Source organism: Grus americana, chromosome 2, assembly GCF_028858705.1.
Source record: "Grus americana isolate bGruAme1 chromosome 2, bGruAme1.mat, whole genome shotgun sequence".
Taxonomy (NCBI): Eukaryota; Metazoa; Chordata; class Aves; order Gruiformes; family Gruidae; genus Grus; species Grus americana.
Window position 1 is genome coordinate 115,641,492 of NC_072853.1, and position 22,881 is coordinate 115,664,372.

A 22,881-nucleotide genomic window follows, 5' to 3' on the forward strand; every position below is an offset into this window, starting at 1 on the left:
ATTTAACAGAAATTTGGAGGCTAGTTAAAGACAGAGAGTTTTGTTTTGTTGTTTTGTTGGAGGTTTTTTGGTGGTTTTTTTTTTCTCTAGCTCCACATCACATTGGTAAGGTTGGATGGCTGCATGAGTTTGAACTTGTCCAGAGACTTCTGAAAAAAAAAAAATCATGGTTGTATAAACCTGCTGGCTTTAAAGGAGACCATAGTACATCTGTGCTGGTATAGGCAAAAGTAATTGAATAACTTGATCCACAGAACAGAGAGTAGAAACCTCAATTAGAGTTTTGCTTTAATCGAGTTTATGGATTAACTTGGTTCACTTGGATCAGATCTGTCTAATTATAAAGCTATATGGCAGATTAAAGGGAACTGAAAAAAACATACCTGTTACTAATGTGCCTCCTACAAGTCCTTTTCATTTTAAATTATTTGTTTGTTTATTCCAAATTACATTCTAACAGAAAAGCCTTCTGGTGATGAAGTATAAGGATCAGTTACTTTGCAGGTCTTAGAGAAAATATAAGGAACTCTCTCTTTTTCCTTCTTCTTCTTCTTCCCCTAAGGGGTTGCTTTTGAAAGATGACTTATAATTTTTTAAGGAAAAATTTATGTCTCCTTTTTAATTGCACGGCCATATTTTGGGATTTAGTCACCAAGCCACTTGATTCCACCTGCCTACTTGGTAGTTAGGTAACTAAACTTCTTGTTTTCCCAGTTAACTGCAAAAAGAACTCCATTAGCTTGAAATAGTCTAGATTGAAATTAAAAACGGTATTAACTTTTCTCCCTCTGATTTTTTTCTAAAGCATAGTGTAAGGTTATTTACCAAGGTTTTATTGCTGTGTCCTCTGGCTTGAGCCTTGATGAAATTTTATTTTATTAATAGATTTCACTGACGTTATGGTTTTTGACATTTCTTCTTTTGGCTGATAATGTTGTATGAAAAGGTCTCTGTGTGTGGTATGTTTAACTGTGGTAGAATTTTACTTTCCATTTGTATTCGCATATTTTTATTTTCTGTCTACAGGTGGTATGTTAAGTGGAATAAATGGTTGCAGTGATATTTTCAAAGTTGCAGTCACTGTTTTACTGGTGTGTTTAATACATGTTGAAAATACATCTTTTTTTTGAAAAAGAGAATAGCTTCTTGTCTTCAGTGCTCCTGATTCATAACCCATTATGTCCTGCACTAAACATAGCATTGCTCATTTACGCTGATCTCGTTCCAGGAATGTGTTGTGTAACAGCTGGCAGTGCACAACCAGAGGCATGATCCTGAGTGCATGCAAATTATTTCAGCAGAAGCTGTAGTCTCTTAGTACCTCACATGCAGTGTTTGGCACTTCCCAACATATAGCACCTACTGGCTAACCAGCTCATACTCTGGCACTTTTATATCGCCCATAAGTATGGTGCTGAGCCAAAATTTTAAGCAGTTCGTATTCTCATTGTTGTTTGCGCATGTCTGTTGCTGTTCTTTAAGTAGGCAGGAAAGGAGTTTTCTCCTGAGGTACAGAAGAGGGTTGCCAACAACAAACCCTGTATCTTCAACCTTCTGCTGGAATTATTTTTCCTCTATTGTCTTTCTCAATCTTCTTCCTTTCTGAAACTGTATACCAGGTTTATCGGGCTGCGTCATTGCCAATTGCTGGCTGTTTTTACATAGGCAACGCCATGAATAGTGAAGGTCGGGACTGCAGTTACAGATAAATGTCAGTTGAGATACCACAGAGAATTTCTTACTGAGGAAAGATGTTGTTTTCTCTTGTTGTGTTTTGGGGGTTTTTTTGTCTGAATCTTTTTTATTGTACAGTCTATACTCTGATGAAGCTAACGTAAGCTAACATATTTTTTTTTTAGAAACCCAGTTTTATGATCTCTTTCTGTAATTGGGTCTTTATATCTTTAAACGTATGAAAGTGCTTTGTTGTTACTGACACCATGAAATGATACATTTGACAATATTTTTCAAGAACAACTTGGATCTTTATTTTTAAATGAAGATACACAGAAGTTTATCTGTTTATTAGATCGCATAGTCTTAATGATGCTGCACTGAACTGAGATTGCTTTCACAGTGTCCCTTTTCTAAAGGCAAGATTTGAAACACCTGTTTTGGTGTTTAAAATGGGATTTAGGAGTGGACAATAGTGAGCTCATGCTCTGCTTTAGCCTTAGAGATGCCTTAAATGCACTCAAGATGTCTGTTGGACAAAAAGTTCCCCTTGCTTTCACTGCCTTTCACCCAGTAAGTGGGGATGTGCTTGAATATTACCGGAGTTGCATTCCCTGAGTATTATTAAAATACACCCACACCATCTGTTTTAGAGCAAAACTTGGGCATGACAGCTATATATATTCAAAAACACAAGAAGGGAGTTTTACAAAGAAATAACCCTGTTTATTAAGGCACCTGTCTTCAGTGGACACTTCTGCCCTTGATCCACTCCAGCTGGAGACACTTGGTAGGTAGTCATGCTTTTGGTGGAAGATGAGAGATGAAGTTCCAACACATGTAAAGTACATTTCCTACTGGCTGTCTGTAGCGGCTCTGCACACAGCTTTTGGGGGTTTTGGACCCTTTACTTTGAAGATATTTTGCTGTCTTCATAGGCTATGTAGGCAGATAAAAGTGACCCAGATTGCATTCTGGAACCAGACAGCCACTTGGGTATTTCGGCCCATAAGTTAAGAGATTCCTGAGGAGGTATTTCTGGATCTCTCCCACAATTCCAATTCAACTTTTAGCACATTGGCCGTCCAATCTGCAGAATCAAATGTAGAATAAAGTTAACTACTATGTTGTTATCTCTCATTTCTCCAGCCTAATCTTTCAGATCCAGGTGCGCAAGTACACTTAGGGACCTAATTTCCCCTGGATTTGAGTTTGTCCTGCACATACACATAAATGCATATGTCTGTGGAGTGTTGTTGGAGAAAGGAACTTTTGGGAAGGATCTGAATGACAAACAGATGGATAATTAGCTCTAAGGAAGGGAAGGAGAGAGACTAGCAATGAGGTCTGTATTGAAGGTGGCAGGAATACAAGGAAGGGAGAGGAGTACAGTTTGGGGCACAGAAAAGAACAGTGAGGGCAGCAGGATTTGTCTGGGGGAAAAATGTGAAAAGATGAAGTCCATATGGATTTCTTTTAGCTTCTTTTCTATTGCTGAGCTCTGCCCTGTTTTGGTTTATAATGATTTTCCAAGTACAACATACTTAAAAATAAATCAGTGTTTTCATCAGAGTTTATGCACTTGCAGTCCTGATTCTGTTTTTAAAATGCAGCTGTTGAGAATCACTCAAGATGGCTTACATTTCTTTGTGTTTTCCTGATAAGTTATAGTTAGCTTTTTTGCCAGCTAGTTCTCACACAATTTCAGAATTAGACTTGTAAAAACTTTTCAAATGTAGTTGACAAGCAGAACTAATAATTCTTGTGGTTTTGAACGTGCCTTTTTTATTTTGGTCTTATTTCAGATTCAGCTTTTAGGCTGACTGATCTGCTCTCTGAAAAGTAGGCCTATGGACTTAAGACACAAGGAACTAAAAGGCTCTGTGGTCATACGCAATATTATTCTGTGGAAAAAAAAATTACTAGAGGATAAACAAAAATCCATTGGGAAAATAGGTAACTATTTTTTAATAACTGCTTATGAAGCAGCATGAATTAGCTTGAAGACAGTGGTCCTGCTCATGTGCAACTCAATTGAAGGGCTTGTTTGAATTTTTGTAGAAGCTAAAACTATGTTTTTGATGCATTAAACATGCAATAAAAACTTTTTATAGCTCTGGACAGTATAACTTTCTGTCACCGTCCCTTTATCCTTGATGCATATGTGATATATTATTGAATGGATGCTCTAAGTAGAATATTAAAAAGAAAAAAATCTAAGTAATCCTCTATTTTCATTTGTTCCTAAGATATACTATCATCAACAATGTATTTTCATATTTATAGTCTTATATCAGTAAAAAGGTCTAATGTTCCCATTCATTCAGGAAATGCTATATAGTCAAAACATTCCTTGACGCTCTAGCCTTTTGCAAAAAGCTGTGTGCTTGAGGTTTGACTGTAACATCTGTATGTTCCTTGACAATTATATTACTACAAGTAACAACCTCTATGACAAAACTGACAAATTTATAATTTGTCTTTAAATTTACTCTGTATACGTTAAAGATATGCTCAGATAAATTACCTTTTTTAACTGTTGGTGCAAGATTTGTGTGGTGGTGCACTGACTTTCAATTTGAAGAACTGATTATATCCTTCTGCCTAAACAGAAGTGATATAGGGTGATATAATTTTAGTGTATCTCATTAATTATGGGTGCCTTGTCTGATTTTATGTATGTGTGTTCAGCCAGCCATCCTGTGTTTTCTGTACGTCTAAGGAGGTTAAAAGGAAGACCATATTATAGGCTGTGAAATTCCATGTTTAAGCAAGAGATGGTATTAGGTTGTTGGCTGGAAGAAATTAAAGTGAATACAGAGGTGAACCAGGTCTTCGAGTGACTTGAATAGACTCAGAGACTACTACTACCTCCTCCTGCTGAGCTTTTGCTCATCTCCTTTTTGTGGCCTCTATTATCTTCACTTCAGTTACAAGCTGTTTTATTTTTGAGGGGTTCATAGTCATATTGAGGAAAAGGAAGTACTTGGAAAAGGCATCAGAGCTCAGCTTTAGCATCTCCTGGCACACTTTGTATGTCAGATGATGGGGAGGTTATAGTACCACTTCTTAGCTGTATTCCCTTTATCCGAATGTGGGCTATGTCCCACCTAGGAGTTAAAGAGGTTAAAAAACCAACGATAAAACAACCAAAATTCTCCAGGGGCTGTGTTTGTTTTTAATGGCAAAGGAAGAACAAATGAGTCAGACTGCCGATTTCCTCAAAAAGATCTGTCTAATATTTATTATGCAAATGAACAGGGACCAGATTTTTCAATTATCTTCATAATGACATTTAAACCACTGAAGCTATTGGGATACATATTTCATGATGGAAATAGCCGCATGGGGACCCAATTCATTAGTCGCCCACTTTAATGTGATAATTGTGATATCCAGGCCACTGAAGTCAATGGTTTTCCAGAATGTGTTTTAATATCGTACTCAATACAGCAGCCCACTGAATGGATTTACACATGTGATTATTTCATGTACTGAGCTAGAATTTAAGGCTGGAACAGTCCTTTTGTATGTGCAGGTCCTCTGTATTTCTATTGTCATTGCAGTAAGAATATTAAATGTATTCTTACATGGTTGCAGCATTCATTATATCATTACCCGGAATTATTGGCTCTAATACAGAGAAAAGTAATACTTATGTGGCACTAATCTTTGTTGCATTGCTTTTCTGCTGTCTGGAATCTTCTGAGTTCTTTGGTTCCTCTGAACTCCAGTATTAGATATTTGAAACAATAACTATGTCACAAACAGCAGGAATTCATACAGATCAAAAGATGAGCTTTTTAATATGGAGATGAGTTTTCTTCTGTTGATGAGTAACCTCCTGATATCATCCCATACGCAGTTCTTCGCTAGTGACAGCTTCTTGATGGACGTCCAGCCTATTTGCTTGTTTATGATTTTTGTGTGTGTGTGTTACTATTGTCAACTCTCACTGAAAAAATAATTAAAGCAGGGAAGTCCTTTAAAGAAAATTTAACCTGAATCATGTTGCTCACGACAACGCTGTCTGTTTAAATGTCATGGGTGAGGGATTACGAGATTTACACTGTCTGCTGCTCTTCACTCTATGGTCAAAATAGAAGTGGTTCAAGAAGAAGTGTAGCAGGAAAAGCAGTTAAGCCTCCTGCTAAAGTCGTTGGTTGAGCTGAGACTTGTGAGGCAGCTTCTCAGAATTCACCGCATACTTTCATAAATGATACTGTGTTGACATTCAGTTTCTCAGAAGTTCCAAGTGTTCCTTGGCTTTGCTTTAGGCCTCGCTGCTATTTGCAGCTCCTGCAGAACTTTAAAAGCTTTCCGTAGGGACTGTGCATATCTACAGTTTATGCGTAACAGTTTGAGATTGTGAACTCCCTGCACGTACTTTTATCACACTGTAAATTTCATCTCTATTGTAAGGCTACTTGCATCTTTTCCTCTTTTTCCTGAGTCTTGGGGTAGAATTCCAGGCTCATGGCACAGTGCTAGCAATGACAAAATTTTGAATTTCGAGTCTTTGGTAATAAGCTCATTTTGAGAGAAAAGATGGGTAGGTCTAGGAACAGGTCCATCCAGTTATATTGTGAAACTTATAACTGTTTCAAAGGCAAACGCATTTGTTGTAAAAATGGTTAAAAGTTTGTTCTTAATAATTTTTCCCCAGTGTTGAACTATAAACAACCCAGTACTCCTTTTCTTAAGTGTTTCTGTTGATTATGATTTTTATCGATACTGAACAGATCATACAGTGAAGATGATCAAGAGTCATCTGCCTGATGAATAACAACGTTAAAAAAGGTAACTTTTTTACCAAGTAGTTTAGAGCGAAGGAAAAACTCAGAGCAGCATTATCTTGTAGGAAAAGAAAGGGGATCGTGGATATGCAATAGAGATCATGTTTGTACCCACTGAACTCCCGGGAAAGGGGAGGAAATAGAGTCTGTGAAGGTCATAGGGATAATTTATTGATTACTCGGGTATGTAAATCTCTTTTACTAAATGAAGGGTAATTGTTTTTTAGATCCTCTTGCAAATTCTTTTTTTTTCCTCCTTTAAACACTGAAGCTTTTGGAAGACTGTACTTAGGCAGCTACTGTGTTACTGAAGGCAGCAAAATTGTTTCACAGATTTGTGGATGCTCAACTATATGCCTCTCATTCTTTAGAGGGCTAACAAATATCTCTGCTCAAGAAATGTACCAAGGGACAAGGAAGAAAATGGACCATAAAGGAAAGCTAAATGCAGCCAGGTCTAGTGGTGGAACTTCTGGTAACTTAGTGGGAAAGGCACCAGGGTGTTTAACTTAGCGTAGGCTGTCTCTGTTTCTTACACATCTGACTTTACTGGCAGTGGCCTGGCAGCACTGCCTGTGATGCCCATTGGATACAAATGCTTTCAGCAAAATGTAGGATACTAGGATACAGAAGTATATTTCATTAAAAAACTATGAATATCCCTGATTTCAGGTTAGGCTGGGTTTTTACAGCAGTGATTCTTACTGTGGTTGCACTTCCTTTTTGGTAATCTTTCTGTGTATGACCAGATAGTATATTTGATAGTGTCAGTCTCTAAATACAGCAGATACTAATGCTTTCAAAATATGATATACAGTAAATGAAATGCCTCCCAACAGCTCCACTGTACCTTGAAGCTTTGGTTTTCCTTAAGGCGTCATAGGGTTTAGGGGTTCTTTTTAGACCTATATTCACAATTAGGGCATTCCTCTTGTGTTTTGCTTGTTATAGGATGAGATACCTTTACAGCTGTTAGAAAAAAAACCAATGCAGCTCTTCTACAAAAACTGCTACAGGGAGTTGCAAGAGTAGGGTGGGGTTTTTTGTTTGTTTGTGTGTTGGTTTTTTTTTTTCTAATTCAGAATAATCTATAGATGGTTTATTAATTGGCAGATGGAGAGGATCTATACTTTGCGTTGGTTATTTTAATTCTACTGTCTTAGAAACTGCTTTTGCCATTCTTATGTCTCTTAGATTCACTGTTTTTGACAGTATTTTGTCTTTAATGTGTAGTTGGTTACTGTTTGTAAGAAATTTTTGCGGTGAGGGATGAAAAAGTCATTTGTGCGCGTTCTTCCTCAGTCATAATTTATTGCCACGTTAAAAAAGCTGTCCTTGTATTTGGGATGCAACAGTTTGTTCCTGTCATATTGTGACAGTCTACTTATTTCAGTCAGTTTATCTACTGCTAATGTGACGTTTTTCAGTCAGCAAGCACTTAGCATTTTTACAAAGTTTTGCTCTCCCAGTCTACCAATTTTAATAACTAATTTTAGCAGGGAATGGTGTGTTTTAGTCTTAGCAGATCTACATTTTATATTTAAATACACCAATTCTTGGATAAATATAACTTGCTCCGGGTCGATTACTGCTTTCTAGCTGAATATCTTGCTTTTTATTACTTCTTGCCGAGATAAAATAATTTCTAAATAAGTCTCCCCTTTGCCATCTACAAAGCACTGTGATGTTCCTAAACAGCTTGCCAGTAGGGTTCATTCAGGCAAAGTGTAGTTTTAAGATGAATTTTGGTAACTTATGAAATTGTTACCATCAATAGCAAAGAACTGGTCCTTGTAACAACTGGGAAATTTGTTTCAATGATACACTGAAAATAGATTAACTGACTGCTTTTTAATAACAACTGTTATTGTATCTTTTCAGTCCTTCCTATTGGTAGGTATTAAGACCTACAGTAATCCCAGCAGTATATCATTTGGTGTCACTAAAGTCAGTGTAAATTATCTTCTTTTGAGAAATGAATTGGCCAATATTGCCCTGGATAGTGTAGATTCCTATAAAGTTTAATAGGGTGGCTACTCCAAGTATTTTGTAGGTTAAGACAATATTTTACTTTTTAGTCCTACCTGTTGGGTTGGAAATTTGAACCTGTGTTTGCAATGAGTTGAAAAACCTGCATGTGAGGAAGAGAGAACTGATCTGTGCGTTAGCCTCCGAGTAGCTCATAAACTAAAGCTGAGAGCACCTCAGCAGCAGCGCCAGTATACCACCCACAGGAATTAGGATTGGCTAATGTAAGTGTATCCACTTGAGACTGCTAGAAACTACTAAAGTGGGAGTGCATTAGGATAAATAGATAAAATTACACAAGTCATTGCTTAAGACGGCTGATTTGTCAGGCACAGGCATGTTTATAATGCTTTCATATTTCTGACAGAGGTGATGTGGTCATTAATCAATAATTGTCTTGCTAGATTTAAAGGTAAAGGGTGGCCCTAACAACATTAAGTGAGGGGCTGTGGTATAAGCCTCCTTTAATAAATAACAAGATTTTGCGCTTACGTTGCAAAGCACCTTTCATCTAAGCAGCATAAAGATTTATAGGGGTGGGTAAGTTATGCTGCATTCATTTTAGTATAGGAGGAGCTGAGGTATATTGAGTTTGAGATTCACCCAAGGTCATGCAAAAAAACAGGATAAGAATTAAATTCCGGAGTCCAAAATATTGTCTTAAAAGTCATACTTCAAGCCAAACAATCATAGCTTTTCCTGGAGAATTGAAGAGAGCTTCATGACTAGTTATTCTACCATGTCTTGCTGCTGTTGCATAATTGCGGACCAGTGGAACTGCTTGTGGAGTAATACTTCATACCAGGGCTGAAAGCTTCCTCCCCTGAAGTAATTTGGAGTACTTTTTCTTTGACTGATATATGTCTAGGATCTCACCCAAATGTGAGTATGGTTAGGATAATCTATCTGCTCTGTGATCTTTGGAAGCTGCTGCTGAGTTTTTAATTGAACAAAAGCTGAAGATAAAATTAGAAAGCTTATCCCTTGAAAAGAAGATTGTTTCTAGAACCTTGATGTTTAGTTGTTTTCCATGGTACTGAGGAAGCCTCCTCTGCAGAATGCATTCAGGTGAACAGTGATTTGGAGTGCTGTTCTGATGGGCTTTTTTTCTCAGTTATAAATTTTTTGAAAAGAAAATATAAATTAACAGTGTGTACAATAAATTTACCCCCATTTATATTGCAAAAGCATGTAAGTGCTATATCTTAGAATGCTTCGCAAACGATCAATTCTTTTAAACTGGATTGTGCTAAGAATTGGATGTGTGTGGCAAGATCGCTTAAATTTTGGGAAGAGATTTTAAAGGCACCAGCTTCATTTTGTTTTCAAGCTCTTACTACCTTTAATTTCTTTCTCAAAAATCACATTGTACTTTAGGAATCTTAGCGGCTGAGGATATAGTACAATGAAAGTTGAATTTTTCTAATGTAAAAAGCCTGCACACATGAGAAAATAATGAAGTACGGAATGTTTGGCATGACCTTCTTACTAGAAGATCACATCACACCACAAAGTGCATATTCTATTAAGTCATGTTCTTATCAGCTGTGGAAAATGAGATGTCATTTAAAATGCTTCCAGAAGATAAATTCTGGATATTTGAGGTTTTTCTGACCTCATGGATACTTTGTAATCAAAGACGTTTTCATTACAATGGCTGGTGATTCTGTTCAGCTGCTATTTCCAGAGCAAGTATAAGGCAGAGGATAAAGTCCAAGAACCAAAAGTTCTTGGTATTAGCCTCATCTGACAGATACCTTGCCCGAGTCTGTATTTATCTGGTTTGCCTAATTCTAATTTCAAGAAGCTAAATGCAGTTAGGAGATAGTATTACTCCTGTCCATTACACTTGCATTCACTTTTCCCTTCCTGGCTGCTATTTTCCTCATGTGAGGTCTGATTCAGGAAAAACTGTGTTATCTTTCCTTTGTTTATGTGTACACCCAAGGAGATTTTTCTTCAGGAAGACTCTTAAGTATATACTTAAGAGAATTTAGTAATAATCTCTAATTGAGAGCCCTGAGACAACTTTATTCCTCTTCATAAAAGTTTGATCCTATGTAATTTTACCTAACAGGAGCTTTGCCTTTTATTATTAATGTAGATGAGATAGGATCAATGGTCAATTTTTTTTTTCGTACCCAGTTTTATTTGTCTTGAGGCATTGCTTCTCCTTCTCTTCCACCACTTTTCCATAGGCTGTCACAGACTATAAAGCTACTTCCTTAGTTTTGCTTTAGGTTAGTCGCGTAATTCCACTGTTGAGTGATCACTCCACATTATGCATGTGCTTGTGGAAACATCTTTAAACATACAAGTTAAAAGTATTTCCTAACACTAATAAAGCACCAGCATTGATGGGGCCTTTGTATCAACTTACATTAGTTGCAAAGAGTATGCCACAAGGAAAAGTTTAAAAGCCCTGTAGGAATCTATAGATGAGAGAGGATGTTAATTAAATGTATGTTTTGGAATAGTGCTTTCCTCGGGGAATAAGACGAAGGACAAATCTCATTGAGTTACACTAGGGATTAATTTGACATACTGTCTTTGATGTTAAAAAACTGGGGACAAACTTATTTCTTTGGTATCCGCTTTGAAGAAGAAAATGCGTAAGGGTGAGGCAGCAAGTTTACGTATCACCGGAGACTCTGTGGATGCAGTTCTGAAACGGTCTGCTGACACAGTATTAAATTTCTGGTCCTGTTCTGTGCATGAAAGCAGTAAATATTTACTTCTTTTTCTTTTTCACATGCATTTCTCTAAGTGCTACAGAACGGGCAGTGTTTCAAAATGCACAGTATTAAGACAGAAGTAGGATTTTTAATTTTAGATCTCTGCTAATTTACTTGTTAAAGTCAGTGGCACTGGCCAGATTTCTGAGGAGGAGTGAAACTGTTGGGACAGGCAAGGGGAAAATTCTCTGAAAATGGAAAACTGCTGTATTCCTGAGGCAAAGCTTTACTGATAAAGGATTAACCAAATTGACCCTTGGTGACAGTGAAAATCCTTGTAAAATTTGCTTGTTGATATGTAACCTTACTCCCTTTACAGATAACAGCTCCCAAAGAAACTTTATGTTCCTTGTGAAATCTTCAACAATAGGCATTGTAAAACAATTATGTAATGCTGCGGTGTTTTCTTTCAGGAAAAAAAAAAAGAGGGTGGTTGTAAATAGTTTAGCCCTTGGCAATTTTCTGCTACTGAGGCCTATGACAGACACAGTGTGTGTACAGTGACAGCTTAATTATATTTAAGATCATCTGTGTATTTGGATGAAATGGGGGATGTAGAAGGCAAGACTCTTTTGATAATAAAGTAAAAAGTGTTTCTCTTTGTGCCATGTCTACATTCAGTCTTAAGTATTTCATCCAAAATCAGTCTCCATTGTAGACTTTCTCAATAAATAGAACGTCAGTTTAACAGAGATGTAATATATTGAGTCATCATTGTGTTAACTGGATGTTTTGCAGAAAATGTACTAAATTCTCATGTGCACTAACAGTCAACCTGGGAAGGAGCTTTTGTAGGAAGGTTTGTATTCTTTGTGTGGTTGTGTTTCTCTTCTTGCTGTTAAAAAAGTCAAAATGAAGAAAGTAGTTATCTAGAAACAGGCTTGCTAAGGTTACTTGTTTGTTGGTTTTTTTCACTGAAATGTTGCTTTACTGCACAATTGAGATTGCAGAATGTGAAGGAAGTTAATATAAAGCATTTTTCCATGTTTACTTCCCCTCCCCCCCCTTTTTTTAGAAGGGTTTTGTTTGCAGGCTGAGCAATAGGAACTAATATATAATTGCATAATATTTGATAGCTGTGTTAAAAAGCACTAATAAACAGGTAAAGAGTGTGAATACTCAGCCTTACTACTAGTGGACCTCTAAGTCATTCAATGTTTTACCTAAGTTTGACTGAAAAATGAAAACGGGCGAGTAAAATACAGTCACTTCCTGAGCTGTGAAAACCTGCCAGCTGTCTTATACTTTGGTAAGTGGTTGTTTATCATCTTCAGACCAAAGAAACACATAAGATGAAATTTTATTTTATTTAAATATGACCATGAATAACATTGATTGCTTTTGAAAATTCTACCCAGCAACTTGTTTATCTGCATTTGCAGATGGACATATGGTAACTGTGGTCATCAGAAATGAGATTTTCAAGTTTGTCTTTGTGTCGTCTTGTTGATCATGCTTCATTTACTGCTTTACTTTGTTCCAGCTATGTAGGAAAGAATAATTTGAGCTGCATGTGTATCATGTTTGTGCATATAATTCTGCCTTAGCCAAAATAAATTTTATGATTGATAACTCAGAGTTCAATATCAAAAAAGATTATTAAAATGGATTAAAGGAGTGCATCACATGCATGTGTCTTCCAATTCCAGTATTCGCATTGATGATTTCAATCGCTGAATCTTTTTTAGTCTTTCTATCAAAGCGTCAAAGGTGCATGATCAAATCATGCATTTTAATGAGAAAGATATCAACTGTAAAAGTCATGCTTGGCAATCTAAAGTATTTGCATAAGATAATGGAGCAGTAGTTCCATTGTCCTGATTATGAGGATACACCCTGACTGACAGTTTGACCAGATTAGGAATGATTTATGTTCCTTGGATATGTTAACCATAGAGATTTGCTTTCCTATTAAAATATGAGATTGCATTAATTTCCTTTGGTTTCTATATAAAAATATTGCTGAAACAAAGTGTCAATGATATTGAAATGACCCTATTTGATGTTGATACTCATTTTACTTTGAGATGATTAAGACAGAGGAGGGGAATTTTGCTGGTTCTGTTACTAGGAGTGTATTGGTAAAGAGGTTATTACAAATATACTATTACCTTTTCGCATAAAAAAAATATTTTTGGCACACTGAGAAACAACTTTAATTTTATAATTATGAAGTTTTGAGTTTGCATAGCACAGTAGAATCCTGATTGGAATTCAGCTGAATGGCTTCTTGGGTGCAGGTCGTTGTAGTAATTCAGCTTTAACTGCAGCAAATACCTTAGCAAAATCTACAGCTTTACGTATTGTATTCACCTTGTTTACCATCAATGAATAAATCAGTTACTCAATATCATAGAATCATAGAATGGTTTGGGTTGGAAGGGACCTCAAAGATCATCTAGTTCCAAACCCCCTGCCATGGGCAGGGACACCCTCCACTAGACCACGTTGCCCAAAGCCTCATCCAACCTGGCCTTGAACAGTTCCAGGGATGGGGCCTCTACAACCTCTCTGGGCAACCTGTTCCAGTGCCTTACCACCCTCACAGAGAAGAATTTCTTCCTAATATCTAATCTAAATCGACCCTCTTTTAGTTTAAACCCATTACCCCTTGTCCTGTCACTACCAGCCCTTGTAAACAGTCCCTTTCCATCTTTCTCGTAGGCCCCCTTTAGGTACTGGAAGGCTGCTATAAGGTCTCCGTGGAGCCTTCTCTTCTCCAGGCTGAACAACCCCAACTCTCTCAGCCTGTCCTCACAGGAGAGGTGCTCCAGCCCTCTGATCATCTTTGTGGCCCTCCTCTGGACTGGCTCCACGAGGTCCATGTCTTTCTTATGTTGGGGACCCCAGAGCTGGAGGCAGTACTGCAGGTGGGGTCTCACAAGAGCAGAGTAGATGGGCAGAATCACCTCCCTTGAACTGCTGGCCCCACCTTTTGTGATGCAGCCCAGGATACGGGCACACATTGCCAGGTCATGTTGAGCTTCTCATCCAGCAACCCCCCAGAGTCCTTCTCCTCAGAGCTGTTCTCAATCCACTCTCTGCCCAGTCTGTATTTTTGCTTGGAATTACCCCAACCCAGGTTCAGGACCTTGTACTTGGCCTTGTTGAACTTCATGCGCTTCACACAGTCCAACCTCTCAAGCCTGTCAAGGTTCCTCTGCATGGCATCCCTTCCCTCCAGTGTGTCGACCGCACCACACAGCTTGGTGTTGTTGGCAAACTTGCTGAGGGTGCACTAAATCCCATTGTCCATGTTGCTGTCAAAGATGTTAAATATTGCCGCTCCTAATACCGACCCCTGAGAAACACCCCTCATCACTGATCTCCACTTGGACATTGAGCTGTTGACCACAACTCTTTGAGTGTGACCATCCAGCCAATTCCTTATCCATTGAGTATTCCATCCATATAATCCCTGTCTTTCCAATTTAGAGATAAGGATGTTGTGTGGGACAGTGTCAAATGCTTTCCACAAGTTCAGGTAGGCAGTCTATTAAATAATAAGTAATGTAGTTATGGAATTTTCTGAGAAGTTATAATGAAAAGTATGTGATCTTATATGCAGCGGATTTTTTTCCTCATGGTGATAAACCATGATTGATGAGTTGGGTCTGTGCTTAACTTGGAGATTACATTTGCATAATGTTCATGAACTGTCCTATGGAAGACTTTGGTATAGGGTAGAGAAAAATCCCTTATTTGCTATGGGGTTTTATAAATTGATTCCAAATAGTAAAGATCTTATTTTCTGACAATTCAGTAGGTCGCTAGAGTAGTTGCTACAGAACACATGTTATTACCTCATTGCATGTTTAACTGTATTCCACAGAAAAGGAAAATCAGACACAACAGTGGTACAGATTCCCTCATGCCATATTGCCATGGTATGTCTGTCATGTATTTGAGAAACTAAGAGCATGTAAAGATATTTTGATTTTTGGCCTCTGAGGTTATCAACATGCTTACTAGTGTCCAGGCTCCTAATGTAAAGTTCTGTAAAATTTAATAGTGGTTAAGACCTAAAATTTCCAAAGAGATCTAATACCTCTGTGTGTTGTAAATGTATCTGAAGACATTAATAGAAGTCAGGGTCGAATTTGAATCTTCCTGTAGGAATCTGAGAGGAATATTATTAAATATGATAGAAATGTCAAAAAAGCCTGTCAAATTCTGCACAGATTTTTGATGGTGTTTATTACTTGTCCACTGGTACATTGGTTAAAGTCACCAGGATCCTTATACCAGCAGTACTGAATATGATCACATATGAAATGAAAATTTTGAATTATTATAATTATTCTCCCATTCCTGATCTGTTTAATCATCATGGAGTTAATGTCACCATGAAGTGTAGGAAGATATATGGAGTTGCTTATACTTTTTGTATGAAGCTAGTGAGGCTTTCAGATGTCTGAAGACTTAATTTCTGTAATAATGACAGGCAAACTAACACTTTGAAGCAGTTAATCGTTCTAACTCTTAGATGCTGCACAGGAAGCAAATGCCTGACAATAATTATTTAATGATTTTTTTTTTTTATTCAAATAATTTTCCCTGTAGAACTTACATGTGGATAAGCAAAAAAAAATCCCCAAACCCAACTATTTTATAATTTTTGTCTTGTCACATCTTTTCAGTGCTTCCTTTCATTCAATTGTTGAAGAAAATTAGTCAATTATTTTTGACAACCTGTGGAACAGGTCTTTGAATGTATGCCTTCTTGGAACTAAGATGATGACTTTATTATGATTGACCTTGAGAGGTAGGTTTTTATGTTAAAATGTTTATAAAGAAGAAGAATGGCTTACCATAGGAACTATGCTCCGGAAAAAAAGACTGCTATCAGAGTGAGGAGTGCGCATTTCTTCTCCTAGCTTGTTTTCTTTGTAACCTCTGGACAGAGGTACCACAGGCGAACAGGAAATGCCAAAAGGCAGTAGTTTAGCTAGAAGACAAGGTAAACAGAAGGTTGTTTCTGGATTTGTAATCCGTAATTATTGCTACAAGCAATGTAGGATCCAAGGAATTACCTTATTAAGCTTAGCAATGAATGTCATAACAGCTCCTCTCCAAATCAGTACTTTCTTTCATGATTCAAAAAGAATAAATCGATAGGACAAATTTCTAAATTACTGATTTTAAGAAGCAGTGGATTGGATTCTTTGAAAGTGCTCTTTCTCAACTACACTGGCAATTCAGTATTTTGTAGGTAAATGATGTTTTGTGCTGTCTAACCTTTTCACTTGTCAAACACTTTGGCCTGATCAGGCTTTCCTTGGGAATGAGATCCAGCTCTTGAATTGTTTTCAAAGTAGAAACTATTTCATTCCTCTGCTTCCACAAGTAGCACGTAAGCAGTCTAATCTTATTTAACGTCACTCATAATTCTTGTGAGTAATTTGCATCAGCACAGAATAAGATTGTGTTATTGATGGTTTGTTAATGTTTTCCTGATACATACCTTCAAACTTAGTATCAATTGAACATTTTGGCTAAGATCTAAGATTTATATTCTGTCAATACACTTTTTTTCATATTAAAAGTCATTTGGATGCAACTTAAGTATTTTCAGGGGTCTAGTGAGGTAAATGTGAATATGGTATGCACCATTTGCTCGACTTTTTTGTGGCTGTATTAGCTTGACTTTTAGTTTGGGTTCTTTGGAAAATTAATTCTTCAGATGTACAAAGTCGTGTTTTTTTTATCTGGACATCTGTTAATATACGTCAGGCAAGTTGCATTGTCATATGAAAGATCATGTGTGTAGACATGACTCACGGTAGGAGCAACATCAGATTAATTGCTCAATTAATTCTGTAGAGAAGATGAGCCCATAGATGGCATGGTACCTACAGTGACAGCTTAGGACTTAGAGTGATAGTCTAGTAACTATCTATATAAGGCAGTTCAAGGTTTGCAAGATGGTGTAGGTGAAAAGTCTTACCTTTTGTAGACAAACTCAAATGAAGTATATTGATTTTTGAGATGATTTTTACTCATTACATGAAAACCTAATTGTTCTGTATAACAAGCAAATAATATGTCCCAAAAGAAGGAACAGAGTGAAGAAAAAGATTTTCTATTGGTAGCTTTGTTTTTCAGAATATTTTCTATGCAATCTCATTTATCTGGAGTCAGGGACATGGCACTACAAAACATATTTAGCTACATATACTTTGAAGTTGTGCAAGCTCATGGCAGTGCTCCTTGTTGATGTTTGTGGCTCAGGATTCAGACCTTACGCTATTTCCCACTGCTGCTTCAGTTCCTGTCTCTGGAAGAAGCCTTTCTCTGTCACTATAGAAAGGGGATGACAGTTGTTTTGGTGGAACACCACTCCTTACAGGAAGTCATTGTACTGAGGGGTAGCAGCATAAAAGCTAAAAAGAAAGCAAAATATCAGGATCCATCTTTGTGAAAGAGGGACATTGTGTTTAAGATATTTATGTTTGAGATTTAAGCCTAATACTGGCTTTAAAAGAAAACGGAGTCTTCTACAGACTCCTTGTTTTTCTTATGACCTTTCATTTGTTTGATTTTTATTGGTTTTTAATGTTTTCACTCCATGGAATTTTTGAACAAACATCATTGCGAAGCTGAACATATTCAAATAAAACCTAATAAATCTGACAAAAATATTGTATAACAGTTCCAGTGGATGGTGAGGAGTCTCCCATTAAAGACTCCTATGGCTTTTTTATGACTTTTTTTTAAAATGTTTGGTTCCTAGCTTCTATAAATTATGCATGTTGGCTTTTCGTTAACATAGAAGCCAAACATAATTCATTGCGAAGTATTCTTTGGTCACAGATGATTGAGAAGTTCAGAAATATCAAAAACACTTAGCTTTGTGGTAAGAACAAAACTGTATTTCATATAAAGGCTCCAGCTCCTTGATTTTTAATATTGATTCCTCCCCCCACCCCCCCGCTCCATTCCACAAAAATTCAGGAATGCTGATACATTACACAAAGACATTTTGTAACTGCTGGAGCTCTACAAGGAGCCCACAGAGTGATGTTAACCTCTTCCTAACAAATGAAGTAATTGTTGTGTAGCTTTTTGCACATAATAGGAGTCATGCATTGCAATAATTATTTTTGCCTACAAAAATATTTAAGGCAATTTTTTTTTTCAAATGTCTTATGCAGGTTGAGGGAGAAGATTGAAGGTACTGATAAACAGGTAAGATCAAGATGACACCAAATAAGGCAAGCTTTGTTACTGCAGGGCTGGTAGGGTTTTGTGGGGTTTTGGTGGTTTAGTCTGAAAAAGGTTTTATATTCATAAGACTGCCAATGAAAAATGTGACATGAGAAAACGGTGACTGAGATGTATGAAGACAAGGATGTTGGTTCTTGCTTTCTAAAAGACAGCAATGGAGAAGGATTGAATTTCATAGCGTTAGTGCAGGAAGACAGTTTTCTATACTGTGAATATAGGAGACTGAGTATAGCATGAGCTTGGTAGATGGAAAAATTGCATGTGGTCCAAAGGCAGAAGGAACCCTAGTGGGGGCTTATGAGAGTGGGTTTAGTACTTTGTTTAAAAGAATAACTATAGCTGATGCAGGGCTTAGTCCACAAATATTCTAAATTAGAGGAGATGATAATTAATTGAATATGAAAAGTTGATGTGGATTTTAATACCTGTGTCTGACAATTTTTTTCTTGAGTAGCAAAAGTACTCAGAAAACATTCTTGTTCTGCATATGCAGGATATCTAGTATTTCGAAAATATACCCATCTCTGGAAAAAAGTGGTATTGAAATAATTAGTTAAAATAGGCACTCCTAAAACAGTAAATAGTGACAAATCCTGATGTAAATAAGAAAGCATAAATAAACTATATGCTCAAAAAAGAATATTCTTTATCTTAGGAGTTCACGACAATATCAAGATGCAGGCCATGAGGTCTTTTATCCTTCCTAGTAGTCCATTATTGTAATATTTTTAGTTAATGGCTATATTTAGATTAGCTCAAGTAATTGAGCAAAAATATTGTTACATTAAAAAAATAAAACCAAACAAAACCAACCAGACAAAACAAAACAAAAAACCCCTGGAAATGTGCACATTGGCAATATCGTGTCCAGTTTTGGTCCCCTCCAGTACAAGAAGGATGTTGATAAAATTGCACAAGTTCAGCAGAGGACTACAAAATTCTCCTGTGAGGAGAAGCTGTGGGAATGGGACTTGTTTAGCCTGGAGAAGGGGATGCTCAGAGTGGACCTGAGAGCAGCTTGCCAGTATTAAAGAAGAGGTTTTGAGAAGAAAGAGCCTGGTTCTTCATAGAGCTGCAAGGCAGGAGGAGAGGAGACAATGGTTGTAAATTGAAACGGGAGGTTCCAAATTGACATAAAGGCAGAAAAAACCCCCAAACTTTTCATGATGAGGACAGTAAAACTTTGGTACAGGCTTCCAAGTGAGGCTGTGACATCTCCTTCCTTGAAGGTTTCAGGACTAGATAGGTTGGATAAAAACCTGAGCAACCTGGTCTGAATTCTTTGTTGACCCTGCTTTGAGCAGGAGATTTGATTTAGACTGTTGTATCCAGAGTTACTGTATGAATCTAGGGAATACAAAGCCTCATACTGTCTTAGTATTGACTGGGTATGTCACTGAAGTACAATTCATATGCCACTGAATAAAAGAAGTGTAAAAGACATTAAATGATTGTAACATAATTTAGAGAGTATAAAATAGCTGGAAATACTTTCTCCTTATATATTCATGTTAAGCCTGGGTTTCACTTTGCAGGCACTTAGTGCACTCTTTGTATTGTCATATTTATTTCAGAGTCACCGATGTCCGTATGTGCCCCTTTTCTTCCTGAATTCATAGAATCATAGAATCATAGAATGATTTGAGTTGGAAGGGACCTTAAAGATCATCTAGTTCCAAACCCCCTGCCATGGGCAGGGACACCCTCCACTAGACCATGTTGCCCAAAGCCTCATCCAACCTGGTCTTAAACACTTCCAGGGATGGGGCCTCCACAACCTCTCTGTGCAACCTGTTCCAGTGCCTCATCACCCTCACAGTAAAGAATTTCTTCCTAACATCTAATCTAAATCGACCCTCCTTCAGCTTAAACCCGTTACCCCTTGTCCTGTCACTACACTCCCTCATAAACAGTCCCTCACCATCTTTCCTGTAGGCCCCTTCAGGTACTGGTAAGCCACAATTAGATCTCTCCGGAGCCTTCTCTTCTCCAGGCTGAACAATCCCAACTCTCTCAGCCTGTCCTCATAGGAGAGGTGCTCCAGCCCTCTGATCAGCTTCGTGGCCCTCCTCTGGACTCGCTCCAACAGCTCCATGTCTCTCCTGTACTGGGGCCCCAGAGCTGGATGCAGTACTGCAGGTGGGGTCTCACAAGAGCAGAGTAGAGGGGCAGGATCACCTCCCTCGACCTGCTGGTCACGCCTCTTTCGATGCAGCCCAGGACACGGTTGGCTTTCTGGGCTGCAAGCGCACACTGCCGGCTCATGTTGAGCTTCTCATCAATCAATACCCCCAAGTCCTTCTCCTCAGGGCTGCTTTCAATCCACTCCTCGCCCAGCCTATAGCTGTGCTTGGGATTGCGCCGACCCACGTGCAGGACCTTGCACTCAGCCTTGTTGAACTTCATGCGGTTTGCATGGGCCCACCTCTCCAGCCTGTCAAGGTCCCTCTGGATGGCATCCCTTCCCTCCAGCGTGTCGACCACACCACACAGCTTGGTGTCATCGGCAAACTTGCTGAGGATAATTCAAGTCAGTGCAAATTGTGGTCTGAAGTCTTAGAATAGGTTTTTATGAGATTATTTTATTATTGTGCTACTGCACATGAAATCTTATGAGAAGAGGCAATCTCATCCTGAATAAAAAAAATATTACTATTCCCATTTTTCAGAGGGACATCTTAAATATGTTTAAAAATATATACCCAAAAGCATAGTGTAATTTTAGTTAAACTGGGTCCACATCTCCTGAGTGCCAGCCTAGTGTCAAAACCAGAAGATTACTTGTTCTCACTATAAGGCTTGATTTATGTATCGTGCTCTCTTTTTAATAATTAGAAGAATGTTTTATATATGTAATACTTGGGCCCTGACTGACAAAACTTGCAATGTCATCTTGTAAATTTGTCCTACAAAATTTTCCTGAATAATATCATGGCATCTGTCAGTAGAATTCAGTGCACTGAGATGATATTCAAGTATCTGAAATTGAAATAAATCATGACACTCATTCTTGCTAATAATTTGTAGAATTATAAATTTGTTTTTAATGCTTTGTAATTCACCCCTAAGATTACCTCATTGAATTGCCATCTTGTGTAAAGGTGAGTATTGGGTTGTTAGTTTTACAATGGGTTATCTCAAAAAAAGGCAGTCAGTGTAACTGCAACATAAAAGATAACCTTTCACAATAAGCAGATCAAATTCTGTTCTATAAATCCAGGTTATTACCAGCAACCTGGCTTATCCCTCAGATTTATGTGAGGGATTTTATGAATCTGTATATTACAGGTAATTCCAACAAAATCTCTGTTTATGTACATATCTGAAACTGATTTCAAATTAGCAGAGACTAAATCTGAAAAGAATTATTTTAGAGTTAAATTGCTATTGCTTGAAACAAAATTTTAATAAATGTATGGTTGATAGAATAATCAAGTAATCTATGTAAAGTTTGGAAACTCCTGCACTATTGTGATACATAGATTAGTAAACCCAACAGGGGTATTGGAGCCCTACAACATGCTGAGGCACATGTAATTAATATTATGCACTTTATTTTTGAAAAGTTGTGGCTGAGGCTGAACAGGCGTACCAGTGCATCTCCTCCATGGTAGTTACGGAGGCAAATGGGGCCGCTGGTTCTGTGTAGATCTAAAGCCCAAGGCTGCTTTGGTTGAGACTTTTCAAATGTAAGGCTACCTGAGAGATCAAAAGCAGAGGGGAGGCACAGGTAACCTATACAGGTCTCTCATCAGCTTATTCCCAAACTGGTTTTATGATGTGGGCCTTAACTGCTACCAGGATCCTTGCACCAGTTTTCTACATTTCAGCACCAGACTTGTCTAGAGGGGATTAGAAATGTTGCCAGATACTGGGTTTGATCTCACACCTTTAAAAGTGGTCAAAGCATAGTACTGCAAAAGGTGGCAAATAATAGTCCTGCCAAGTGTCAGATACAAAAAAATACCCATGCTTTCTGAAATATCAAGGTTGGGAAAGGGGAGTTATTGGGTCAGGAGTAAAATGCAACGCATGCGATGCATTTTGCAATAGCTGGCTGTGCGTATTGACCTTTTCCAGTTTTCTTCTGAGTAGCTGATGCCCTGTGAACTGGATAAAATGTTAATAGTTGAAAGACGTGGCCCTAATAAATCCCTCAAATTCCATAAAAGATGATAAATGAATGGATCAGAGTGATGTATTCAGCATGTGTCTCATTTAAGTCTTTGCAGCATTGGGAAATAGTGTTTGGCGGAGCCATGCTCCCATCCTAAACCCAGTAAATCAAAATCTATCTTCAGTACAAACCATTGAATTGCATTCACAAGCAATGTGAATTGACATCACTCTACTGCCTTTATATTGATCTAAATTGTCTTGAGTCTGATAAAAAGTTGAGCTGTGTTATATTGCAAACCTTT

At 37.7% G+C, this 22,881-nt stretch overlaps 1 protein-coding gene across 6 annotated transcripts in view; it reads left to right on the forward strand.

Annotated features, from left to right (window-relative positions):
- BBS9 (Bardet-Biedl syndrome 9) overlaps window positions 1-22,881 on the forward strand; it is a 305,135-nt gene that overhangs the window by 205,382 nt on the left and 76,872 nt on the right. The window contains exon 23 of one of the 6 annotated variants that reach the window (XM_054817042.1): window positions 3,480-3,535. The exons of the other annotated variants lie outside the window; for them this stretch is intronic. Within the exon in view, the coding sequence (XP_054673017.1) occupies window positions 3,480-3,520 (41 nt within the window). The 3' untranslated portion in view covers window positions 3,521-3,535. Of the gene's footprint in view, window positions 1-3,479; window positions 3,536-22,881 lie in introns of those variants that run through there. 6 annotated transcript variants of the gene reach the window in all.